Raw genomic sequence first — 24,971 nt, forward strand, 5'->3', positions numbered from 1 at the left:
AAATGCAGTATTGCAGGCCAACTCTGCCAAGGTTGAATCTCACCAGGCTCAAGATTGACTCAGCCTTCCATCCTTCCGAGGTGGGTAAAATGAGGACCCAGATTGTTGGGGGCAAGAGGCTGGCTCTGTAAACCGCTTAGAAAGGGCTGTAAAAGCACTATGAAGAGGTATATAAGTCTTAAGTGGGAAAGAAGGAAGGAAGGAAGGAAGGAAGGAAGGAAGGAAGGAAGGAAGGAAGGAAGGAAGGAAGGAGCCTGACTCTGTAAACCGCTTAGAGAGAGCTGTAAAGCACTGTGAAGCAGCATATAAGTCTAAGTTGGAAGGAAGGAAGGAGGAAGGAGGGAGGAAGAAAGGAAGGAAGGAAAGAAAAGCTGACTCTGTAAACCGCTTAGAGGGGGCTGGAAAGCCCTGCAAAGCGGTATATAAGTCTTAAGGGCTACTGCTATTGCTACAGTAGGCCCAAATTGATGAGATGGATTTCCAGGCTGTTTGGAGAAGGAAATCTAAAAATAGGAATTGGCACAAAAGAGGCTCCCTTTGATAGAATTAGAATTGATGGCTGGATTGTACCTTTGTAATTCCAGAAGGAAATCTGGAATCTCCATCCTTGGGAAAATAAATAACTGCTATATCCTGTTTATAAACTGTTCCAGGCGCGATTCGCTTAGCGTGAGATGCCTCCTCCATCTGTCAGCTCCAACTGTGGCCTTGGGCTTGTCAGGTTGATCTCATGGCTTTGCTGCACCGTCAACCTGAGATTGTGGAGAGAGAGTTTTAGTTTCTCAACTCCACTCTCCAACCCATTTGATGCAGTGGTGGGATGCAACTGGTTTAACCACGGATTAGGTGAGCGCGAAGACACGCACAGTGTGCGCGCAGAGGCAGCGTTCGACCGCTGCCCGTTTTCAGCTTGAAAAACTTGCCTTCCATGTCAGCGCCAGCGAGTAAAACAGCTGATTGGCTGTGCCGCGCAAATCAGCTGAGCTCAAAAAACAGAAATATAGGACAGGAAAGGGGCAGGGGCAAGTGGGCGGGGCCAACTGCTCATGGAACTACTGCCTTGCCCGAACCGGCTGAATCCCACCCCTGATTTGATGCCTTGCCATTCTCTACAGCTAGCATCTCTCCTGTTTTCCTTTTCTCGCATGTCATCAATCAGGGATTCTTACATTTGACAGAATAACAGAGATGAAAGGGACCTTGGAAGTCTTCTAGTCCAACCCCCTGCTCAAGGAAGAGACCTTTTACAATTTACAAGTGTCCGGTCTCTTCTTTAAAGAGCACCCACAACTTCTGGAGGGAAGCCGTTCCACTGGTGGATTGTCCTCGCTGTCAGGCAAGGTCTCCTTAGTTCCAGGTGGCTTCTCTCCCCTTGGTTAGTTTCCATCCATTGCTTCTTCTCCTGCCCTCAGGTGCTTTGGAAAATAAGTTGATCTCCTCAAGGTGCCCGGACTCCACTTTGCAGGCTAGGAACCTGGCCTTGTTCTGGGTGAAGCTGTGTCGTTGGCAGAGGGTGGCATTTTGCATCCGATGAGCTCCACCCATCCTGCTCTGCTTGGCAGGTTTCCCACACTCCGGGGCCCTTCTGGAATGCGCTGTGCAGGAGGAAAAGCTTCTAAAAACAGCTCTGCCAATAAAAAGCGATCCATCATTCTCCTCCTTGGCTCCTTAAACAGAACCTCCCTCTTGAAATTTGCAGACTGGACAGAACCTGTCCATCCAGCTCACAATAGCTGCCCTGTTCTCCTCTCTCCCCCCCCCCCACCTCCCTCTGGAATTTTGGAGAGGTAAAATTTGATGTTGGAGAAGACTCTTGAAAGCCCCTTCAGGCGGCAAGGAGATCCAATCAGTTGATCCTAAAGGAAATCAACCCTGACTGTTTCTTTTGAAGGACAGAGAGCGAAGCTTGAAGTGCAAATATTTGGGCCACCAAATGTAAGGAGAGGAATCCTTGGAAAAGACCCTGATGCTGGGAAAGATGGAAGGAATAACAGAATGATACCCTTGGAAGGGATCTTGGAGGTCTTCTAGTCTAGCTCAAACATTCTAGACAATCCAACTGTACCTCTTGGACCTTAACAGAATAACAGAGTTGAAAGGGACTTTGGAGATCTTCTAGTCTAGCTCAAGTAGTCTGCACAATCTACTGTACCTCTTGGACCTTAACAGAATAACAGAGTTGGAAGGGACTTTGGAGATCTTCTAGTCTAGCTCAAGTATTCTGGACAATCTACTGTACCTCTTGGATCTTAACAGAAGTTGGAAGGGATCTTGGAGGTCTTCTAGTCTAGCTCAAGTATTCTGCACAATCTACTGTACCTCTTGGACCTTAACAGAATAACAGTGTTGGAAGGGACTTTGGAGATCTTCTGGTCTAGCTCAAGTATTCTGCACAATCTATTGTACCTCTTGGACCTTAACAGAATAACAGAGTTGGAAGGGACCTTGGAGGTCTTCTAGTCAAGCAGGAAACTCCTATACCATTCCAGACAAATGGCTGTCCAATCTTTTCTTTAAAAGTCTTTAATGATGGAGCAACCACAATTCCTGAATGGAAGCCATTCCGCTGATTCATTGATCTGGGATTATAGAATAGCAAGAGTTGGAAGGATGCTTCGGAGGTCTTCTAGTCCAACCTCCTTGCTCAAGGAGAAAACCTTATGCCATCCTGTCCACTCTCTTCTTAAAAACCTCCAGTGTAGGAGGAAAGCTGTCTCGCTGGTTCATTGATTTTCCCTGGTCAGGAAATTTCTCCTTTCCTTCCAGGAGTTTCTGGGAGAATCGGTGACTATAAATCCTCCCTTGAAAGACTTTGCTGGATGGGAAGGAGCAGAATTCACAAGAAATTAATAAAAAGGGTTTTTTTGTCGAGACCAGGAGTTGGCTTCATGCTTTCGGGAAGCCTCATTGAGAGCAGTTGTCTCTACCTCCCCCTTCCCCACTTTCTGTGGAGATATGATCTATGCATCCTGCACAGCCAAGGAAGAGGGGAGGGGGATATGTTTTGATGCTCCAAGCATCTGGGATTCTCCTTGTATTTTTTTCCCTTTTGTGGGTCTGTCTGTGTCTCTTGCTTGGGTGATTAACAGAGATGCTAAAAACCAAGAGGATTTATGGGTCTGCCTCAGCCACAGCCTCTCTCCCACGCTTCCCTTTTCCCTTTGGCTGGGCTGGGCCTTCTTGCTTGCTGTCAGCGTGGTATTTTATAGCAGCATTTGAAAGCGGCTGCTTGCTGCCTTTACTGTATCTCTGGTTTTGTTCTTTTGGGTTCCCTGCTGATTCTTCGCTTCTTGCTCCTGTGGCGTTGAACGTCCTTTGCTGGATTCAGCCACCTTTCACTCCCAAAACAGCTCACTTTATTCCGACCAGGGGGAAGGAGTATGGGAGAGAAGATGGATGGGAAGGAGGGAAGGAAGGAAGGGTATAAAGAAAGTGGAAGGAAGGATATCAAGAAAGCAAAAGATGGGAGGAAGGAAAGAGGAAGAAAAGAGGAAAGGAAGGAAGAGGAGGGAGGAGAAGAAAGGAGGGGAAGGAAGGAGGAAGGGAAGGAAAGAAAGAAAGGGGAAAGAAGAGAGGGAGGAAGAAAAGAGGGAAGGAAGAAAGGAGGGAGGGAAGAAAGAGGAAGGAAGGAGGAAGAAAAGGGGGAGGAAGCGAAGGAAAGAAAGAAATGAGAAAGGAAAGAGGGAGGAAGAAAAGAGGGAAGAAAGGAAGAGAAGAAGGGAGAGTATAAAGAAAGCAAAAGAGGGAAGGAAGAAAAGAGGGAAGAAAGGAAGGAAAAGAAAGATAAGAGAAGGAAGGGAGGGAGGGAGAAAAAGAAGGAAGAAAAGGGGGGAAAGGTGAGATTGGGCCAAAGTAGCCACCCACCCATCTCTCCATTGCCTCTCCAGTTCCCCAGTCCTTGAATCACAAAGAAGGAATCCCAGTCATGCCGTTGGGAAAGCCGCCTTCCTTCCCGCGGGGGAGTCAATTTTGCAAAGCTTGAAGCAGAGAAACGCTGGCCGCCTCTCTGATTGATTCTCCCAGCATTTTTCCTTCGTCACTTTCTCTCGCTTCTTCTTCCCCCAGCTTGGATGGAAAATCTTATCTCCTATTTTTTTCTTCTCCTCCTTCTCCTCCCCTTCTTCTCTTCCTCCCCTCCTCCTCCTCTTCCCCCTTCTTCCTTCTCCTCTTTCTCTTTCTCCTCCTCCACCTCCTCCTCTTCTTCCTCCTCATTCCTTCTCCTCTTCCTCTTCTTCCTTCTCCTACTTCTCTTTCTCCTTCCTCTTCCTCCCCTTTCTGCCTCCTCCTCTTCCTCCTCCTCTCTTATTCCTTCCCCTTCTTCTCTTCCTCCCCTCCCTGTCAGCGTTCCAAATATCATGCAGAATTAAATCAGAGTCCAAAGCAGAGTTATCCTTACAGTTCCAATTTAATAAAATAGACATATTGGCATCATGCTATGGAATCCCAATTCTGAAACTTCCTGGGATTCCACCCAGTTTAAGGTTCATGATCTTGTCCCCACACCCACAAATCCATCACATGGTCCAATCCTCTTCTTCCCCACTGGCATCTCCACCCAGCTTCTTCCGGTCAGGTGCAAAGGTGCGGAGACAAAGAATAACCTTGAGCTTCTAGAAAGGAATTTTTTATTTTGAAAACAACACATTCTACCTCTTGCTATTCCCCCACCCCATTAATGAGAGTGTGGCAGGCCAAAGATTCTTAAAGGAACCGCTGCAGGCCTGACACTCCCCCTTTCTCCTCCTCTTTCTCTTCCTCCTCCTCCTCCACCACCACCACTTCAGGAGTCAGTGGAGAGATGGGTATTGTAGACTTTGTTGTTTTGAGGGTGATCTTTGCACCAAAATCTTCTCAGCTCTGTCTCTGAATTCATCGTTTGGGATCCCCAGTCCACAGAATTCTTCTCTTAGGAGTCTCAAAGGGGGGAATGAAATAATTTTAATGGCCTGTTTCTGCTTCGCTCCTTCCAGGAATTCCAGAAGAGTCCAAAGTCGAGGCTCCTGCATTCACCGACGCTGTGCGGATGTATCGCCAGTCAAAGGAGCAATACGGCACCTGGGACATGCTTTGTGGCAACGAAGCCCAGGTGAGTTATGTATCTGGAAAGACCTTCGCTCGGAGTTTCAGGCAGAGGTCGGATTCAGCCGGTTTGTACCAGTTGAGGCGAACCGGATGTTAATTTTGCAACCGGTTCGCCATACTGGTTATTGCAAGGACCGGCTGGCCACACCCCACCCTCCCAGGAGTCTCCATGCAGCCCGTTCATCATGCCAATACAGGGCCTGTGTGGAGGCTTCGGGAGTGCAAAAAACAGGCCTCCCAGAAATCTGGAAATGGGCCAGTTTCCGGCCTTCGGAGGGCTTCCGGAGCCTGATGAGAAGCCGTTTTCACCCTCCTGGAGGCTCGGGAAAAACCTCTGGAGCCTGGGGAGGGCAAAAACACCCCGAGTAGGCCACACCCACTATAGCCACGCCCACCCAGCAACAGGGCAGAGAACAGGTTGCTACCATTTTTCAATCCTAGCACTGGTTTCAGGTTGGCTTCCGAAGCCCCCTTGGCAGCCCTCCTCCAGCTTAAATGTACTGCAGTTTTGAATAATTTTAAGTCATTAGGAAAAGGAAGCTTGGATTGATGAACTGCTGGCCTATTTGTTCCTTGTTCAGTTGGAACGGTGGAGCAGACGAGTGCGTTGGCAGTTTGGTGCCCTTGGCAGTTGGATGACTTGAGCGGAAGTTGTTAGCAAGAGGCTTGTGGGTTCAGGCTTGCCATCTCCTCTCTCATCCCACCCTCTTTATTGGGCTGCACACCCACCCTCGAGGCTCGATTGGGGCCTGGGCAAAAGTCTTCCCTGGGAAACAGTAGTCGTGTCCTCCCCAGGGAAGAAGGGGTGTAGCAGAGGGGAGGAATCTCCTTTGGCACTGCAAGGGGAGGGAGGGAGGGAAGGGAAGAAGGGAGATAGAAAGTATGAAAGGAAAGGAAGAAAGGAGATGAGGAAGGAAGGGAGAAAGTAGGAAAGGAAAGGAAGGAAAGAGATAGAAGGAAGGATGGAAGGAAGGAGATGAGGAAGGGAGGGAAGAAAGAAAGGGTGCAAGGAAGGAAGGAAAGAGAGGGGAGGGAGGGGAGGGGAGAGGAAAATCCTTGCCTTGTGGGCCTTCTGCATTTTCATTTTCCAGATTTGACTCCCCTTCCTTCTAAGTGAGAAAGTTTGGGATGAAGGGAATGAAATAATAAACCAAGGAAGGGGAGAGTTGTCTGTGAAACAGCAGGCAAATGGGGGCGTGGTTGTGATTGACAGGCTGTGGTCCTTTTCTTGTCTAGATCTTGAGCAACCTGGTGATGGAGGAGCTCCTGCCTGAGCTGAAGAATACGATTGGCCCCCGGCTGAAGGGCAAAGAGCAAGAGAAGCAACGGGCATGGATTCAGGTAGGGAGCAACTTACGTGGCAAGAAGCTTGGGGAAGTCGCTGCTAGAAGGTTCAATGGAGTAGATGGACTGATGGATGGATGGATGGATGGATGGATGGATGGATGGATACAATAGAGAGAGAGAGACAGAGATAGATGATAGATAGATAGATAGATAGATAGATAGATAGATAGATAGATAGATAGATAGATAGATAGATAGATAGATCGATAGATCTAGAGACAGACAGACAGACAGACAGACAGATAAATATATATATAGAGAGATAGAGAGATAGATAGATAGATAGATAGATAGATAGATAGATAGATAGATAGATAGATAGATAAATTAGATAGATAGATAGATAGATAGATAGATAGATAGATAGATAGATATAGATAGATGATAGATAGATAGATAGATAGATAGATAGATAGATAGATAGATAGATAGATAGATGATAGAGATATAAAGATAGATATAGAGATAGATAGATGATGATAGATAGTTAGACAGACAGACAGACGCCAGTAGAGAGAGGGAGATGGAGGGATGGAGATAGACAGAGATAGACAGAGAGACAGACAAAGAGATGAGAGAGAGATGGAGATAGACAGACAACTAGACAGAGATAGATAAGTAAGAGATATAGATAGGGAGGGAGGGTGGAGAGAGAAAAAAATGAGAAAAAGAGGGAGAGAGGTAAGGAGAAGGGGAAGGTAGAGAAGGAGAAGATAGATAAGGGGAAGGAGAAAGGAGAAGATGGAGAAGGAGAAGAGTGATAAGAAAGTGAAGATAGATAAGGAGAAGGTAAAAGGGGAAGACAGAGAAGGAGGAGAAGACAGAGAAGGAAAAGGAGAAGGAGGTGAAGATAGATAAGAAAAAGAAGGAAAAGGAGAAGATAGAGAAGAAGAAGAAGAAGAAGAAGAAGAAGAAGAAGAAGAAGAAGAAGAAGAAGAAGAAGAAGAAGAAGGGAGAAGAGATTGGATCTAGTATGGAAATGAGGAGTGGTTCTTAAAAAAGAACTATAGTTCTTATAGCCTAAAGTTTTTAACGCTGCACCCAAACTTCTCTCGGTGTTCAGCTTCTTCCGTGTGGCCACAATGATGACCGGGGGGGGGGGGGGCATTTGGTTCCAGCCCCTTTGCTTGGGTGTTCTTCCCTCTCATAGGATTTTCTCTCTCTCTAAAGTTCATTTGCACTTTTGCAAAACTTGGAGTTAAGCCCAGTCCAGGGGAAAAATCACCCTCTTTGTGCCCAGCTGCTGACATTTTCACATTGGCAGGGAACAAAATCGTGGCAGAATTGTGGGAATCCGGGACTTCCCCTGTGCTGTTTGCCAGAGGCGAATGACTCGGCTCTAAATATTAATTAGCGTGATGTCAGGTGCATGAAATATGCCGGAGATAAATTACCGCTATTGTTTATTCCATTTACAAACTTATCGTTTTGCCCAGAGGTTGGAATAATGAAGACAGAATACGTTATTATTTCGGTCTCTTCCTCAACGTTCAGGAAACCCAGCCTCGTCCCTTTGCATCCCATTTCTAAGTGACTAGTCCTCTTGACTGCTCACCCTCATGGGCTGGGCCACCCTGGGCAGGAGGGGCTGTGCATTCCAGAAGCAGGGAGTCATCTGGGAGGAAGGCGTAGTTTTGCTGAACTATCGGGAAATCTCTTCCACCCTTGAAATATCGTGGTGCGGAAATCTTGCGCCCGCATAGTTGGACCTGTTCTCATTTCAATTTTTAATATGAATTTTTGGGATGGACAGACATGATAGAGATAGATTGATTTATGGGTGGGTGGGTGGGTGGGTGGATGGATGGACGGACGGACGGACGAAGGATGGAAGGGTGGTAGATAGGTAGGTAGGTAGATACTGTAGATGGATGGGTGGGGAGGGAGACAGAGAGGGAGACAGAGAGAGACGGACAGACAGACAGACATATAGATTAGATAGATGATGGATGGATGGATAGATGATGATGGATGATAGATAAATAGATAGATAGATAGACAGACAGACAGACAGGATGGGAGGGTGGTAGAAAGGTAGGTAGGTAGATACCGTAGATGCGTGGGTGGATGGGTGGGTAGGGAGGGAGGGAGGGAGAGAGCCAGAGAAAGAGAGAGAGAGACGGACAGACAGGCAGACGCATAGATTAGATAGATGATGGATGGATGGATAGATGATGATGGATGATAGATGATAGATAGGTAGGTAGGTAGGTAGGTAGGTAGGTAGGTAGGTAGGTAGGTAGGTAGGTAGATAGATAGATAGATAGATAGATAGATAGATAGATAGATAGATAGATAGATAGATAGATGATAGACAGACAGAGAGAGAGAGAGGGATGGATAGATAGATAGATAATAGATGATGGATGGATGGATGGATGGACAAATGATTGATAGATAGATGATAGAGAGAGAGAGATGCATACATACATACATACATACATATACATACATAGATATATACATAGATAGATGTTTGCAGACTGATGTCACTGCAGATTTTTGACTTGGTAAAACAAGGAGTCTCTGTTTTTTGTTTTGTTGTCCGTGTCGTTAGGCATGACTTCATTTCAGCATAAAAAATCTTCTTCTTTTTCCCTCCCTGCCTTTTCCCAAAACAAACACCTGCTCCGGCACACCTTGATATATTTATTTGATCAATATCTGGGCTGCCGGCCAGGTATGAAATTAAAATAAATCCTAACCTTCCAACCAGTTTCCCTACTGGGACACCTTGAGGTCTAAAAGCGCCATCCAAGAAATTTCTTTGAAAAATACAATAAGGAGCAAGAAGCAGGCTTTGTGGGTTTCAATTTATAGTTAAATGTTGTGGCCCTCCAGTGGCCAGTGGAGCTGGCAGCAGAGTCGGAAAGTGAGGAGTTTGGGGAGGAAGATGGGCCAGTCCTGGAGTCTGGGGAAGACTCTGATGAAGGCTCTGTGTCGGAAGCAGAGAGGAGGCAGTTATCAGCTGCCTTTGGAGTCAGACATCAGTGGGGCATAGGAACAGCTGGAGCCTGTTCCCACACTGGGAGCCTGTTCCTAGTGTGCTCATGCGCAGAGTTGCCAGATGAAGGGAAGAGCTAAAGAACAGGAGTCGACTTGGGAAGAAGGCCACAGGTGGATGGTGAATGGCCTCTTCCAGAGGAAAATAAAAGAGGAGCGAAAGGGGAGTAGAGTTTGCAGGAGACAGATAATTCGCTTCATTGGTTTGTGACTCTCCAAGGCTCCTTGCCAAGTTTTGCAGATATCGTCCTGGCAACTCTCCAAGCCAGATAAGGTCTGTGACCGTAAATCCTCCCTGGAAAGACTTTGCTGGATGTGAAGGAGCAGAATTCACAGTCAATTAATAAAAGGGTTTTTTGTCGGAACCAGGAGTTTGCTTCTTGCTGTTGGGAAGCCTGGGTCAGAACATTTTAAGGGTGTCCAATCTCCATCTATATTTAGCTTTTAGAAAGATAATTCTGTCTCAAAATGCCAGCCTTGTTGGGGGGGGGGAGGGAAACTAAGTGCATTCCTTTAAAAAAAAACCAAGATATATATTGCCAGGTGAGCCGTTGCAAAAAATTCCCAACACAGAATCCTACTTTTAAAAGCAAATATTCAGCTCTTGGTGTGTTGCTCGATGAATGCATTGTAGTTTTGTCTTCCAGGGCACAGATATCTCTCAGCCAATGAAAGAAAGCCTGTCTGTTTATAAACTTCCCCATTTCCTTGCCCAGGACTTCTTCCCATAATATATAGTATACTGTACATGTTTCTAGATTATATGCCAAGGCTGTCTGTGGGTGGGTGGATCCTGCAGGAATGCCAAGAAAAGCAAGACTTTTGAGCTGGCTTTCCTGGAAAATTTCACTTTTTTTTAATGTCTGTGTTTCTATGAAAACTGGTGTTTGCTTGAAAGTTTAGAAAGCTGTGAAGACGAAAACTATAGCTGTATACAACTCAAAATACAAGCTTGCCTTGACCTTCCTTCCTTTCTTTCCTTCTCCTATAACTCTTCCTTTCTTCCTTCTCATTCATGTGTCCCTCTTTCCTTCTGTCATTCCTCTCCCTTTCCTTCCTTCGCTGCCTCCCTCCCCTCTCCATCCTTTCCTTCTCTCATTCATATTTCCTTCCTTTTCTCATTCCTCTTTATTTCCTTTCATCCCTCCCTCCTTCCTTCCCTTCTCTCATATCCCTTCCTTTCTTTCTTCTCTCATTCATATCTCCGTCCTTCCTTCCCTCCATCCTTCTCATTCCTCTCCTTCTTTCACTCCCTCCCCCTCCCTTCCTTCTCTCATTCCTGTCTTCCTTCTCTCATTCATATCTCCTTCCTTCTTTCCTCCCTTCCTCCTTCCTTCCCTTCTCCCATATCCCTTCCTTTCTTTCTTCTCTCATTCACATCTCCCTCCTTCCTTCCCTCCATCCTTCTCTCATTCCTCTCCTTCCTTCGCTCCCTCCCTTCCTTCTCTCATTCCTGCCTTCTTCCTTCCTTCTCTCATTCATATCTCCTTCCTTCTTTCCTCCTTCCTTCCTTCTCTCATTTCTGTCTCCTTCCCTCACTCCCATCTTCCTTCCTTCCTTCCTGATATTTTTATAACCTGTGGCTTATTCCAGGCTGAAGAACAATACTGCCTTTCTATAGAATAAATATAAACGTGGAATGTACAGTTTGTAACAAATCTTCCTTTATTTATTTAGTTCGTCTGATGAACAAGTCACCATTTTTGTTTTCTTCGTTGCATTCTTTGTTGTGTGTTGCTAGATCTTCCTCCCTCCCCAAAAAAGAGTCACAAAGTTCCCCCGTTTGGGTTGGCCAATCTACTTTTTTTTTTTGACAACCATCAACGGTTCCCTTTTTCTGGTAGATCTCAGACGCCGTGTATCGGATGGTGTGTGACCAGGCAACAGCCCATTACGACTCCTTAGTGGCCAAATGTGAACTTCAAATCCCTGAAATGAGGAGCATCATCCGGACAGATATGGATCAGATCATCCAGTCCAAGGAACATTTGGGCAACAAAATCCGGGGTGAGTTAAAGCAGTGGATTTTGGCCGCTGATGGTGGATTTTTTAGCTCTGCAATATCTACATCCAGTTGACCTTCTGGGATAATTCTGGGTGCTGGTATTATGTAACCCCAGTACAAAAAGAAAAGATGCAGGGACTCTAGAAAGAGTGCAGAGAAGAGCAACGAAGATGTGGCCCACCAGTGGAGGTGGCAGCCGAGTCGGACAGTGAGGAAGTTGGGGAGGAACCTGGGCCAGTCCTGGAGTCTGGAAGGCTCTGAGGATGGCTCTGTGTCAGAAGCAGAGAGAGGGACAGGGCCGTCTGACAGTTATCAGCTGCCTTCAGAGTCAAGCATCAGTGAGACAGAAGAACAGCTGGAGCCTGTTCCCGGTGTGCGCATGGGCAGAGTTTCCAGACGAAGGGAACAGCTAAGGAAAAAGCGTCGACTTGGGAGGAAGGCCAGAGGTGGGCGGTGAATGGCCCCTCCCAGAGGAAATAAAAGGGGAGCAAAAGGGGAGTGGAGTTTGCAGGAGACCATTAATTCGCTTCATTGGTTCTTGCCTTCAAAAGTTGTGGGTGCTCCATCTCTGGAGGATTTCAAGAAGAGACTAGACAGCCATTTGTCTGGAAAGGTATAGCTCTCCTGCATGAGCAGTGGGTTGGACTAGAAGACCTCCGCGGTCCCATCCAACTCTGTTACTGTTACTGAGAAGAGGCGAAGAAATTAATCTGTTTCCTTTATCCATAGGATTAAAAAGTTTGCATAATCTCATTATCGCTGCTCTGTAGTTCTGATCAGCCTTGGGATGTTTTTCTCTTCGTGGAATAGTTTGGACGTTCTATGAGCCATAGAACTGGTTAGGCATGTGGGTCTTCCAGAAATTGCTGAACTACCATCTCCCAAAATTGCCCTTCGTTGCCCGAACTGGCTAGGTCCATTGGGAGTGGCTTCCCGAAGGTCTTCAGCATGGTTAGATATTTGAAAACATCTGGAGAACTTACAGGTTCCTCATACCATGTTTCTCCGAAGATAAGACAGGGTCTTATTTTCTTTTTCAACCCCGAAATAAACCTTATTGGCCTTATTTTCGGGGCGGTCTTATTATTTTTGAGGTGGAGGAAGCCCCTTAAGATCGGCCCGTGGATCAGCTGATCCAGAGAGGGCCAGAAGTTCTGTGTTTCTGACACCCTCTTGCCAACCTTGCCGGGCCTGCCACTCACTTAACACCCGCCACTAAGAGAAGGGACAGGGTAGCTAGGGTAGGCGGGAGCAGCCTTCACAAGGCCATTCCACGTGAATGGCAGGTGCCTGTGGGGAGCGTGGGGCATTTCCCCCCCTTTCTACCTCCCAGGAAATAGCGGGGACTGACCACATGCATTTCAATATTTTCGGGGAGGGCTTATTTTGAGGGAGGGCTTATTTTGGGGGCGAGGTGGCGCAGTGGTTAAATGCAGCACTGCAGGCTACTTCAGCTGACTGCAGTTCTGCAGTTCGGCTGTTCAAATCTCACCGGCTCAAGGTTGACTCAGCCTTCCATCCTTCCGAGGCAGGTAAAATGAGGACCCGGATTGTTGTTGGGGGCAATATGCTGACTCTGTAAACTGCTTAGAGAGGGCTGAAAGCCCTATGAAGCGGTATATAAGTCTAACTGCCATTGCTATTGCTATTTTACTGGATGTAGATACACCACAGTTTCTTTCCACTTGGGCCATCTGGATTGGGCTTGTTGGATTTCTTAAATCAAGGTGGATGGTGGGTCTTAGTTGTCCCTCTGCTATCCTTCTCCTCCAGCCTCCGTCTTCTCCAAAGCTGAGGTCTGTGTCCGAAATCATGTCCAACCTTACATCAGTTCCATCTTGGAAGCCTTGATGATCCCCACCAGCCAGGGATTTACTGAAGTCCGAGAAGTCTTTTTCAAGGACGTCACTGACATGAACATGAACATTGTCAACGAAGGAGGGATAGAGAAGCTGGGGGAGGTAAGTCAAATGTTGATGGGGACAAGAATGGGCAGACGGAGTCGTCCTTTTGGGTGTGGCAAAAAGTTGAGAGATGTGTTGGAGGGAGAGTTGATCAAAATTGTCTTCAGAGCTCTTCCCTCTCTCTGTTTATTTTTTGGAGGTCTCAAATGTAGGGATGTAGGTGGAGGAATCTGTTGTGGCTAGCAGCCAGTGGATCTGGCAACCGATTCGGGCAGTGAGGAAGCTGGGGAGGAACCTGGGCCAGTCCTGGAGTCTGGGGAAGGCTCGGATGAGGGCTCTGTGTTGGAGGCAGAGTGGGGACCAAGGCCATCTGGCAGTTATTAGCTGCCTTCAGAGTCAGACATCAGTGAGGCAGAGGAACAGCTGGAGCCTGTTCCCAGTGTGTGCATGCACAGAGTTGCCAGACAAAGGGAACAGTTAAAGAACAGGGGTCGACTTGGGAGTAAGGCCACAGGTGGACGATGAATGGCCCCTCCCAGATGAAATAAAAGAGGAGCGGAAGGGGAATGGAGTTTGCAGGAGGCCATTTGTTCACTTCATTGGTTCATGACTCTCGGAGACTCCTTGCCGAGTTTTGCAGGAGCAGAATTCACAGTCAATGAATAAAAGGGGGTTTTGTCGAGTTTGCTTCATGCTCTTGGGAAGACCCAGTCAGAACAGAATCCTTGAAAAAGACCCTGTTGCCCTTAGCAAGAAAGACGTTGCTGAGACACTTGGATCTTCTCATCCTTCTTTTCTCCCCCACCCAGTACATGGATAAACTTTCTCAGCTAGCTTTCCATCCTGTGAAGATGCAGTCCTGCTATGAGAAGATGGAGCAGCTGAAGCTGGAAGGTCTCCAGCAGAGGTTTGACGTGTCCAGTGCCTCTGTGTTCAAGCAGCGTGCCCAAATCCTGATGAGGCAGGTAAGGAATGCTTTAAGAAAGAACTCACGTCAATAAATGGGCTCCTATGGCTTATGGCCAGCTCAGAAGCCATTGCTTCCCTCCAGCAAGTAAAGATAGATGCCTTGGTCTAGAAGCCATTGATGGAAGCCTAAAATCCATGAACGTGGCCGTCCATCTTTTCAAGATGTCCAAATTATGAGAAAGAATTTAGTTAGCTGCCCCAGTTATTAACCCCTTCCTTCCTTCCTTCCTTTCTTTTTTCCCTTCTTCCTTCCTTCCTTCTACCCTTCCTTTTCCTTTCCTTTCTTCTCCTTTCTCTCTTCCTCTCCCTTTCTTTCTTCCTTTCTTCTTTCCCTTCCTCCTTCCTTCCTTCCTCCCACCCTTCCTTTTTCTTTCCTTTCTTCTCCTTTTTCTCTTCCTCTCCCTTTCTTCCTTCCTTCCTTTCTTCTTTCCCTTCCTCCTTCCTTCCTCCCACTCTACCTTTCCTTTCTTCTCCTTTCTCCCCCTCTCTTTCTTTCTTCTTCCTTCCTCCCACCCTTCCTTTTCCTTTCTTCTTCTTTCTCTCTCTCTTCCTCTCCCTCACTTTCTTCCTTTCTTCCTTCCCTTCTTCCTTCCTTCCTTCCTTCCTTTGAGCAACTTGCCTTCAGAGGTTGTGGGTCACTGGACCTTCACTGGAGGGTTTTAAGAAGAGACTGGACAGCCACCTGTCTGAAATGATATAAGGTCTCCTGCTTAAGCAAGGGGTTGGACTAGAAGACCTCCAAGGTCTTTTCCACTCTATGTTCTTCCTTCCTTCCTTCCTTCCTTCCTTCCTTCCTTCCTTCCTTTCTTTCTTTCTTTCTTTCTTTCTTTCTTTCTCAGTGCTAACCAGAGCTGGGCTGGCCCTTCCCAGCTTCTAAGTCAACTGGAGCCCTCTAGTGACCAGGAGAGAATTTATCAAAAATTCCATCTTCCTTCTTGTGTTATATTGGTTTCTGGAAGTCTTTTTTTTTTTTCTTTAAAAGATCCAAAACGATGATATGAAATGCACCCACTTCATCTGAAACTACCAAAACTTCTGGCAGCAGATAATTCCAAAGCCATCTTCAGATTTCCCTCTCTAGCTTAGAGGAGGGGCAGGCAGGCAAGGGTGAAAAATGGTCATGTCAGTGCAATAGCACTTAGACTTATATACTGCTTCACGGTGCTTTTACAGCCCTCTCTAAGCTGTTTGCAGAGTCAGCCTATTGGCCCCCAACAATCTGGGTCCTCATTTTAGCCCCTCAGAAGGATGGAAGGCTGAGTCAACCTTGAGCTGGTCAGGATTGAACTCCTGACAGTGGGCAGAGTTAGCCAGCAATACTGCATTTCTAACCACTGCGTCATCATGGCTCATGGTTATAACATTTCTAATGGTTGAACAGTCACTATATGAACTGTTTTAAGTTGAGGACTACCTGTATAAGTATTTCTACTGCTGGTACCAAATCACCTGTCCTTTAGTTTCGAAGAATGACCACAGTGGCGCAGTGGTTTGAGCGCAGTCCTGCAGGCTCCTTCTGCTGACTGCCGGCTGACTGCAGTTTGGCAGTTCGAATCCCACAGGGCTCAAGGTTGACTCAGCCTTCCATCCTTCCAAGGTGGGTCAAATGAGGACCCAGATTATTGGAGGCCAAGAGGCTGACTCTGTAAACCGCTTAGAGAGGGCTGTAAAAGCACGTGAAGTGGTATATAAGTCTAAGTGCTATTCCTATGGTTATCATGACAAGGGAAGAAATATATTGTTCTCTCCATGTGCCATGTATTCTTTTGTGGGTCTCCCGTGTGGGTGGGCCTGTCCCCTTTCTGCCTCCAATGCTCGCTGTAATCCTTTTTCATAGAATTGCTATTTCAGCCTCTTGATTCTTATTATTTTAAGGTTTTCCCATCTCTGATCTAGTGGCCCTCTCTGTAATTATCCCTGACGTTCTAATCATATTTGGCTCAGTCAACAGACGTCCCTAGAAAACCAAAAATAATGTCATCACGCTAATCCTATCATTATGTGCTTAAGTCCCAACGATCCGAGGCAAATAACTAAGCAGCAGCATTTGTGCAATGATTCCCCCACCTTCTACCCTGCCCCCCCCCCCATTCTGTGCTAGTCACAACTATTTTTCTCCTCCTTTTTTCCCCCATGGCTTCCTTCTTTGACGCTGTAGCAAATGGATGACACCGTCTACACTTTTGAGACGCTTCTCCATCAGGAGCTGGGAAAGTCGTTGAGCAAAGATGAATTGTGCAAGACAATTCAACGCATCCTGGAGCGGGTGCTCAAGGTAAGGTCACTACTTTTGGGTTGGGTTGAATTGAGTTGGGTGGTTGGATGAGTGGGTGGGTAGTTGGTTGATTGGTTGGTTGGCTAGTTGGGTGGGTGGGTGGGTGGGTGGGAAGTTGGTTGGTTGGTTGGTTGGCTAGTTGGATGGGTGGGTGGGTGGGTGGATGGATGAGTGGGTGGATGGATGGGTGCATTGGGTGGGAAGTTGGTTGGTTGGTTGGTTGGCTAGTTGGATTGGTGGGTGGGTGGGTGGGTGGGTGGATGGATGGATGGGTGCATTGGGTGGGAAGTTGGTTGGTTGGTTGGCTAGTTGGATGGATGGGTGGGTGGATGGGTGAGTGGGTGGATGGATGGATGGATGGATGGATGGATGGATGGATGGATGGATGGATGGATGGGTGCATTGGGTGGGAAGTTGGTTGGTTGGTTGGTTGGTTGGTTGGTTGGTTGGTTGGTTGGTTGGTTGGTTGGTTGGTTGGTTGGTTGGTTGGTTGGTTGGTTGGTTGGATGGTTGGATGGATGGATGGATGGATGGATGGATGGATGGATGGATGGATGGATGCATTGGGTGGGAAGTTGGTTGGTTTGTTGGTTGGGTGGGTGGGTGGGTGAGTATGGTTGGATGGATGGATGGCAGGAGTGGGTTGCTGCCCGCACACATGCAGTTCACAACCCATACACATGCCAGATGCGCAGAACAATTTACAACGAACTGCGCATGTGCAGTCACTAAAATAAAAAATGGTGGAGGCCCAGCAACGGCAAGGGATCGTGTTCAGGGTCCTGGAAGGCCTAGGACGCTGCCGGTTCTGTGACCCAGCCCTGAATTCCACTACTGGTTCAGACGAACCGGGCCAAACCGGCAGCAACCCACCTCTGATGGATAGGTGGGTGGGTGGGTAGTCGGATGGATGGATGGGTGATTGGTGGTTCCTGGAAGAAGTAGCCCCCGAATGAAGCACCATCTTCATCTGAAAATCAGGTGCTAAGATGAAAGCTAATTTTGATTGGGCTTCAAGGAGATTAAAATTAATTTCAGTTGATCGGCCAGGTATATAATAGCTTGTCCCTTTACTCATATTTATAATGATTTATAATAATAGTTTGGCTGCAATTTCTGAAAGGTCACATCCAAAGCTTTTGAAGGACGTGGGGTGTGGCTCGGGCATTATATCCCTTATCCACCTAATCCTTTGTTTTTGAGTGCAGACAGGTCACGCCCTTCTCCTGGCCATCTCTTGTATGGTTCCTCTTCCCAGGCGTCCTTTGCCCTCCTGTGCTGCTTCCTTGCTTTTTCCTCCAAATGCTTACGAAAGCTTGAAGGGGAGCAGATCCCCCAAAGTCTCCTTTGAGGCCAAATACTCTGTGTTCAGCAATGCCGACTTGAGAAAGGAGGGCAGCTCTTTTGCTAGCGAAGCCCCCCGCGAAGATGGTGGTCTGCTTCAGGACTCTCGTGTGTGATTCTGACCCGTTTTGTCCTCAGAAATACGATTACGACAGCAGCACGGTGCGGAAGAAATTTTTCCGAGAAGCTCTGCTGCAGGTCACCGTGCCTTTCCTGCTGAAGAAGCTGGCTCCCACTTGCAAAGGGGTAAGAGTCAGTCTTCAAGATTATCCTTGGCTTCATCACTTCGTCTTCTCTTCCTCCTCTTCCTCTTCTCCTCCTCCTCCTCCTCTTTTTCTTTTTCTCTTTCTCCTCCGGCTTCTTCTCCCTCTCCTCCTCCTCCTCTTTTTCTCCTCCCCCTCCCCCCGCTTCCTCCTTTTCTCCTCCTCCTCCTCCTTCTCCTCCTCTGCTTCCTTCTTCTCCTGTCTTCTTCTTTTTCTTCTTCTCCTTCTCTTTCTCTTCCTCCTCCTTCTCTCTTCTTCTTCTTATCTCTTCTTCTTATCTCTTCTACTCCTCCTCTTCCTCTTCCTCCTCCTTCTCTTTTTCTTTTTCTCCTCTTTCTCCTCCGCCTTCTTCTCCCTCTCCTCCTCCTCCTCCTCCTCCTCTCTTCTCCTCCTCCCCCTCACCCCTCTTCCTCCTTTTCTCCTCTTCCTCCTCCATCTTCTCCTCCGCTTCCTTCTTCTCCTGTCTTCTTCTTTTTCTTCTTCTCCTTCTTTCTCCTCCTTCTCTCTTCTTCTTATCTCTTCTCCCCCTCCTCTTCTTCTCCTTCTCTCTTCTTCTTCTCTCTTCTCCTCACCCTCCTCCTCCTCCTCCTCCTCCCCCCCCCGCATATTTCTGCAGGTACAGAGCTCGCTTTTCGGATCATTGAAAACCAATTTGCATGGTCAGCTGCGAGAAAATAATAAACCAAGCTCAGAGGTACTAGATATAAGCAGGGAACAAGTCACACACTAACACTGATGGTGTTACCTAGTTGGGTAATGAAATTCCTACAAGAAAACAGTGAAGCTCAGAGGGCACCAAGGAACTCCGAATTGAACTCTGAGCTTACAAATGTTATCGATGGCAGGGAATAGATGTCCCTTATTTTAGCAAATGGGGGTGGCCATTTAGTCCAAATGGCCACCCCCAAATCTCTGGCTCTGTAGCTGGTTTGTGTTTATCAGCAAAAGATACAGAAATCTAATATCCAACCCTAATCCTTTAATAGGGACGCAGTGGCTCAGTGGCTAAGACGCTGAGCTTGTTGATCAGAAAGGTTGGCAGTTCAGCGGTTCAAATCCCTAGTGCCGCTTAACAGAGTGAGCTCCCGTGACTTGTCCAAGCTTCTGCCAACCTAGCAGTTCAAAAGCACATAAAAATGCTAGTAGAGAGATAGAGACCACCTTTAGTGGGAAGGTAACAGCGTTTCGTGCGCCTTCGGTGTTGAATCATGCTGGCCACATGACCACGGAGACGTCTTCGGACAGCACTGGCTCTTTGGCTTTGAAACGGAGATGAGCACTGCCCCCTAGAGTCAGGAACGACTAGCATATATGTGTAAGGGGAACCTTTACCTTTACCTAATCCATTATTATTTCAAAAGGCTCCTTAAAACTGGGGGAACCTGCTGGAAAACCTACCCATAAAATCTCCCTTCTGGGCTTCTCATTTCATTTGTCTTTAAAGAGAGGAGATGCTTTTAATTAAAATAAAATTACATGGCAGGCTGACCTGCTTTCAAACAAAATCTCAGTGCTGAACATTTATTTTTTATTTCCAACAAAGACTTTGTGGGCCCGCATTGGCTTCAGGGAAGAACGTTTTTAAGTCCCTGATCACACCTGCTTGTTTCCAAATAGTTGTTTCTCCTTGGGGGCAACCTGGATCTGCTCTCTGAATTTGCCATGGAGAATAGATGGGCTGCCACGTAAAACAAATGAATCGGATTAGAGCTGAAAGGGACCTTCTAGTCCAGATCTCTGCTCAAGCAGGAAATCCTATATACCATTTCAGACAAATGGCTCTCCAGTCTCTTCTTTAAAAACCTCCAGTGATGGAGCATCCCACAACTTCTGGAGGCAACTTCTGTTCCACTGGCTAATTGTCCTCATTGTTAGGAAGTTTCTCCTTAATTCCAGGTTGCTTCTGTCCTTGATTAGTTTCCACCCATTGTTTCTCGTCCTGCCTTCTGGTGCTTTGGAAAATAAGCTGACCCACCCTTTTTTTGTGGCAGCCTCTCAAATATTGGAAGGCTGCTATCATGTCACCCCTAATCCTTTTTTTTTCTCTCTAAATTAGCCAAACCCAGTTCCTGCAACTGTTCTTCACAGGTTTTAGCCTCCAGGCCTTTAATCATCTTAGTTGCTCTTCTTTGCACTTTTTCCAATTCTCAGCAAGTTTGTAAGTAATATGGCGACCAAAACTGGACGCTGTATTCCAAGTGTGGCCTTACTTATCTTCTAAGAGCAGATCCTACAGGGTGTATCATTGTGGTCCATGATAACTTCTCAGTGGTGTGATTTTTTTTTCCTTCTCTCGCTAGGACCTCTCAAGATTCCAGGAGCTGATTTTTGAGGATTTTGCCCGCTTCATCCTGGTGGAAAACACGTACGAAGAGGTGGTCCTCCAGTCTGTGATGAAAGATATCATGATGGGTGAGAGACTTTGGTTTGGCTTTGATTGAGTAGGATTGTAGCTGATTGCAACCAGGTATGGAAAGGTGCTGTTTGCACATCCTACTGTAGCAGGGAGCATCTTTGTAAATTCCCTCTCCAATCTGACACCTTCCAGAGATGTTACCCTTAATCCCCATTGTTCTAAACTAACTGGAGAAATGGATGGATGGGTTGGTGGGTGAATGGATGGATGAAAGGATGGGTGAGTAGATGGATGAAAGGATGGGTGGATGAATGGATGGGTGGGTGGGTGAATGGGTGGGTGAATGGGTGGGTGGGTGGATTGATTGATGGTGGATGGGTGAGTAAGTGGGTGGGTGGATGGATGGATGGATGTGTGAATGGGTGGATGGTGGATGAATGGATGGATGATGGGTGAATGGATAGGTGGATGGGTGGGTTAATGGATAGATGGATAGATGGGTGATAGATAGATGAATAAATGGACAGATGATGGGTGGATGGTTGGTAGATGGATTGATGATGGATGGATGGATGATGGGTGGATAGATGGATGGGTTGGTGGGTGAATGGATGGATGAAAGGATAGGTGAGTAGAGGGATGAAAGGATGGGTGGATGAATTGATGGATGGGTGAATGGGTGGGTGGGTGGATTGATTGATGGTGGGTGAGTGAGTGGATGGGTAGATGGATGGATGTGTGAATGGATGGATGGTGGGTGAATGGATGGATGACGGGTGAATGGATACGTGGATGGTGGGTTAATGGATAGATGGATGGATGGGTGGTATATAGATGAATAAATGGACAGATAATGGGTGGATGGGTGGTAGATGGATTGATGGATGGATGGATGGATGGATGGATGGATGACATTCCCCTAACCAACATGGTTTGTTGGATGTAAAAGAACAATCCCATAGTTCTTGGGAGCATTGGCTTGGAAAACATTTCCTTAAGTATTATTTAGCTTAGGATACAGAAGTTTCCATCTGCATTGGTCCCACTATCAATTGCATTGATTGAAACATTCCAAGATTTAAACAATAGCCCGTTCTTACAGAGCTGATCTTACATTATTCGCTGTTGTTGTTGTTATTTTTAAATGGAGAACCGGTTCTCCTGCTTGACTTGGGAGAATTGCCTGTCAACGTGCTCTTCCCCTAACCTTTTTTTTCTCTTTACCGACTCATTTCAGCCGTGAAAGAGGCTGCTGTCCAGCGGAAGCACAACCTGTACCGCGACAGCATTGTGATGCACAACAGCGACCCCAACCTCCACCTGCTTGGCGAGGAGACGCCCATCAACTGGGGGGAGGAGTTCGCCAGCGAATCAGACACAGACCCCCTGGACGAGAAGCACCATCGGGCCAAGCAGGTCGTCTCCGTGATACACATGGATGAAAGTGCTCTGCCTTATGATGAAGTGGGTTCTTTGGAAAGATCTCCAGATGGTTCGGAAGCAGAGAAGTCCGACCGTTGTCCTAGTCTTCAGACAGAGGATTCCTCAGACGGTGTGAAGGAGGTCCGTATGTTGCTGGTGAAACAGCTGGAAATCCCAGCTGTGGATGGAGATAAGGCTGAGGAACAATTAAGCAATGGTACTATTACTCAAGAGAGCAGAGGAATCCCGGAGCCCAGGAAGGAGGAAGAGGAGGAGACCTCTCAAACAGAAGATGGCTCTCCTACGGAATCCTCCACCGAGCTCGATCGAGAGAAACAGGAAGCCCCAGAACCTTCTCCAGCTGCCCCCACGCCAACCCCAGCTCCAGATGGAGGAGTCCAAGCAGAATGCCCGGAGCCCAGCAATAAAGAGACAGGCGAGGAAGAGCTCTCTGTCCAAGACGCCAAGGCAGAAGCAGAAATCCCCCTGGAGAACAGCCACAAGGTCACAGATGAAAGCGAAGGGGTGCAAACGCAGTTCTAGATCGGCCTCCCCCCCTGGAAGAGAATTCCTCGTGGCCAGATAAACACGGAAGGGGGAGACCAGAACTGGGGACCCTGTGGGATGGGAAGGACCAAGGCAAGTCGATCCAAGGCGGGCATAGGAACACCTCCAACTTGAGGTGCATTTGATTCTTCTGGAGAACTTCTGCCTTTGGAGGAGGGGGAGGGAAGGAATGGCAAGGCAGGAACCCCAGAACGTACATTTTACATCTTTTGGGTCCTGGGTGATTTTCCTAGTCTTGAACTGGAGTGTTTCCCACACACACAACCACACACTAGTTCTCCTGATGGTTGTATTGGATGTTCTGGAGAAGGGACTTCATTCATCTTCGATGCCTTAACAAGTGCCTGGAGCGTTGAAACGCAGAGAGAAGCCATTAGGTTTCTCCCTCTTGATCTGGTACTAATTTTGACTTTTTGACCCATAACTTGGTTTGATGGTCCCGTCCCTTTGTCTTCTTCCAACCGTTGATGGTAGAAGACTCTTCCTCCTGGTGAGGAGGTCCTCTCTTCCCCTCACCCAGTGCTCATGCTTAGAAACGGTTATCTCTTTAATTTGTCCTTTTCTGGACCTCCTGTTCTAGATGTTTCTAGCACTAAAATTGCTGTCGGGCGTTGGTCCAATTGCGTTCTTGCCCCCCGCGGCATCCATCTCGGTCCAAAGTTACGCAAAGATGGAGTTATACCCCAGTTTCAGGAGAAAGTAAGTAGGAACATGCAGACTTTTTAGAAACATGTGGATGTAGGCTAGAGAAAGGGTGTGTGTATTGTCGAAGGCTTGCTGGTTTTGAACCAGAATGGCAAGAGTTGACGGATACGTCAAGACTGCTATAGGAATTTAAGTAAGTGGGAACTGCTGGCCGAGGATGTTATGTCTTAACTGGTCAGTCAAGGATGTTCCATGAGAACAAGTAACCAGTATATGTCATGCTTATGTAGGATTGTTAAGGAGTTCGTTATCTTGGCCTGCTCAGGCATCTTTGGTTTACCTCAGGGGTCGGCAGCCTTAAGCACTCAAAGAGCCACAAAGGTCCTAACCGGAAGCCCCCCTTTGAATTCTAGAGCCGACCGGAAGTCCGGTTCCCTCCCACCATAGAGTCTCCTCCTAGCGTAGCATCCCTTTTTCCTCTGCTGACCGGAAGTCGGTTCCCCCATCATAGAGTCTCCTCTTAGCACAGCATCCCTTTTTCCTCTACCTGTCCTAACCGAAAGCCCTTTCCATTGTGGTGCCGACCGCTGATAGGGAGCCGCAGCGGAGGGATGAAAGAGCCACATGCAGCTCCAGAGCTGCAGGTTGCCGACCCCTGGTTTACCTGCACAGGTGCTCTGCTGAATGAATGTTTTTCTGTGTACCTCCCCTCTCTTCCCAGGGAAGCAAAGGAGCAGAACAACCTTAGAAGAGAACCAGCAGAGATCCTATAAAAAGGACCCTATAAAGAGAGATCCTATACAGTATAACACAGAAGTGAGTAAACCCACTCACATTTTGTAAATATTTAAGTATATCGTGACAACACTGAAGAAACAACACTTGGCTACAATGTAAAGTAGTGAGCAGACAACTTGTGTAACAGTGTAAATGTGCTGTCCCCTCAAAATAACGCACAGCCATTCATGTCTAATTTACACTGTTATACAAGCTGTCTACTCACTACTATACATTGTAGCTTCAGTGTTGTCCCATGAAAAGGTATCCTTAAATATTTACAACATGTGAAAGGGTATAGTCACTTCTGTGATGTACTGGATATGCGTAAATCTCCAGCCTCGCGGGAAGCCATCGAGGTTCCAGTATGTTTTATTTTCTTTTTTTTTCAAATGCACTTGGTGTGGTGGCAGTTACGATTTATCGCGGGACACATAAGGGACGGGGGTATTTCTTTTATTTTCTTTGGCAGTTTCTGGCCAGTGACGTTTAGCAATTCAGTTGTGCCCTTGCAGGGAGGACTGGCGTCCTTTCAATAGGAACTCGTTCCCTGTAAAAATGTAAGGGACCCCTGCCTTTATAAACCGAGTAGATTTCCTTCTCTCTTCCCTTCTGAATTTGTGAAGTGGGTTGCAAGTTGGAAGCCACTTAGCTTCCAGCCTCCAGCACTGGAGTTACAATCTGCCAGTTCCCATCCACATTTCTTTACACCGAACATGCACACATCCCTACCACTTCTCCATCTTTTCATCCATCCCCGGAGGACAATATGGTTGGGCCTTGGTTGTGTGTGTGTGTGTGTTTTTTTAACTTCCTTGAAGGTCTCACTATATTCTCGTTTAACGCCAAGCACTGCCTTGAGAGTGGTGGCGAATCAGAAATGTGGCAACATCTGAATGGTTTCTGTTTTGGAGGAGGTGTTGGTTTAGTTCAAGTTGGCTCTTCACCACTGATAGGGAAAGGGCGGCTGCTTCTGGGAAGGCCACGGTCCTCTTCCAAGTTAGGGGGTGAA

General features: G+C 47.1%; 1 protein-coding gene across 1 annotated transcript in view; it reads left to right on the forward strand.

Annotated features, from left to right (window-relative positions):
- Nucleotides 1-23,436, forward strand: part of NIBAN2 (niban apoptosis regulator 2) — a 58,896-nt gene extending 35,460 nt beyond the window's left edge. Inside the window, exons 6-14 of the mRNA XM_032232767.1 lie at nucleotides 4,971-5,086; nucleotides 6,319-6,423; nucleotides 11,277-11,439; nucleotides 13,211-13,398; nucleotides 14,151-14,306; nucleotides 16,469-16,585; nucleotides 18,068-18,175; nucleotides 20,493-20,604; nucleotides 21,786-23,436. Coding sequence (XP_032088658.1) covers nucleotides 4,971-5,086; nucleotides 6,319-6,423; nucleotides 11,277-11,439; nucleotides 13,211-13,398; nucleotides 14,151-14,306; nucleotides 16,469-16,585; nucleotides 18,068-18,175; nucleotides 20,493-20,604; nucleotides 21,786-22,513 — 1,793 coding nt within the window. The 3' untranslated portion in view covers nucleotides 22,514-23,436. The remainder of the gene's footprint in view (nucleotides 1-4,970; nucleotides 5,087-6,318; nucleotides 6,424-11,276; nucleotides 11,440-13,210; nucleotides 13,399-14,150; nucleotides 14,307-16,468; nucleotides 16,586-18,067; nucleotides 18,176-20,492; nucleotides 20,605-21,785) is intronic.
- Nucleotides 23,437-24,971: the final 1,535 nt, after the last annotated feature.

Source organism: Thamnophis elegans, chromosome 16, assembly GCF_009769535.1.
Source record: "Thamnophis elegans isolate rThaEle1 chromosome 16, rThaEle1.pri, whole genome shotgun sequence".
NCBI classification, from domain to species: Eukaryota; Metazoa; Chordata; class Lepidosauria; order Squamata; family Colubridae; genus Thamnophis; species Thamnophis elegans.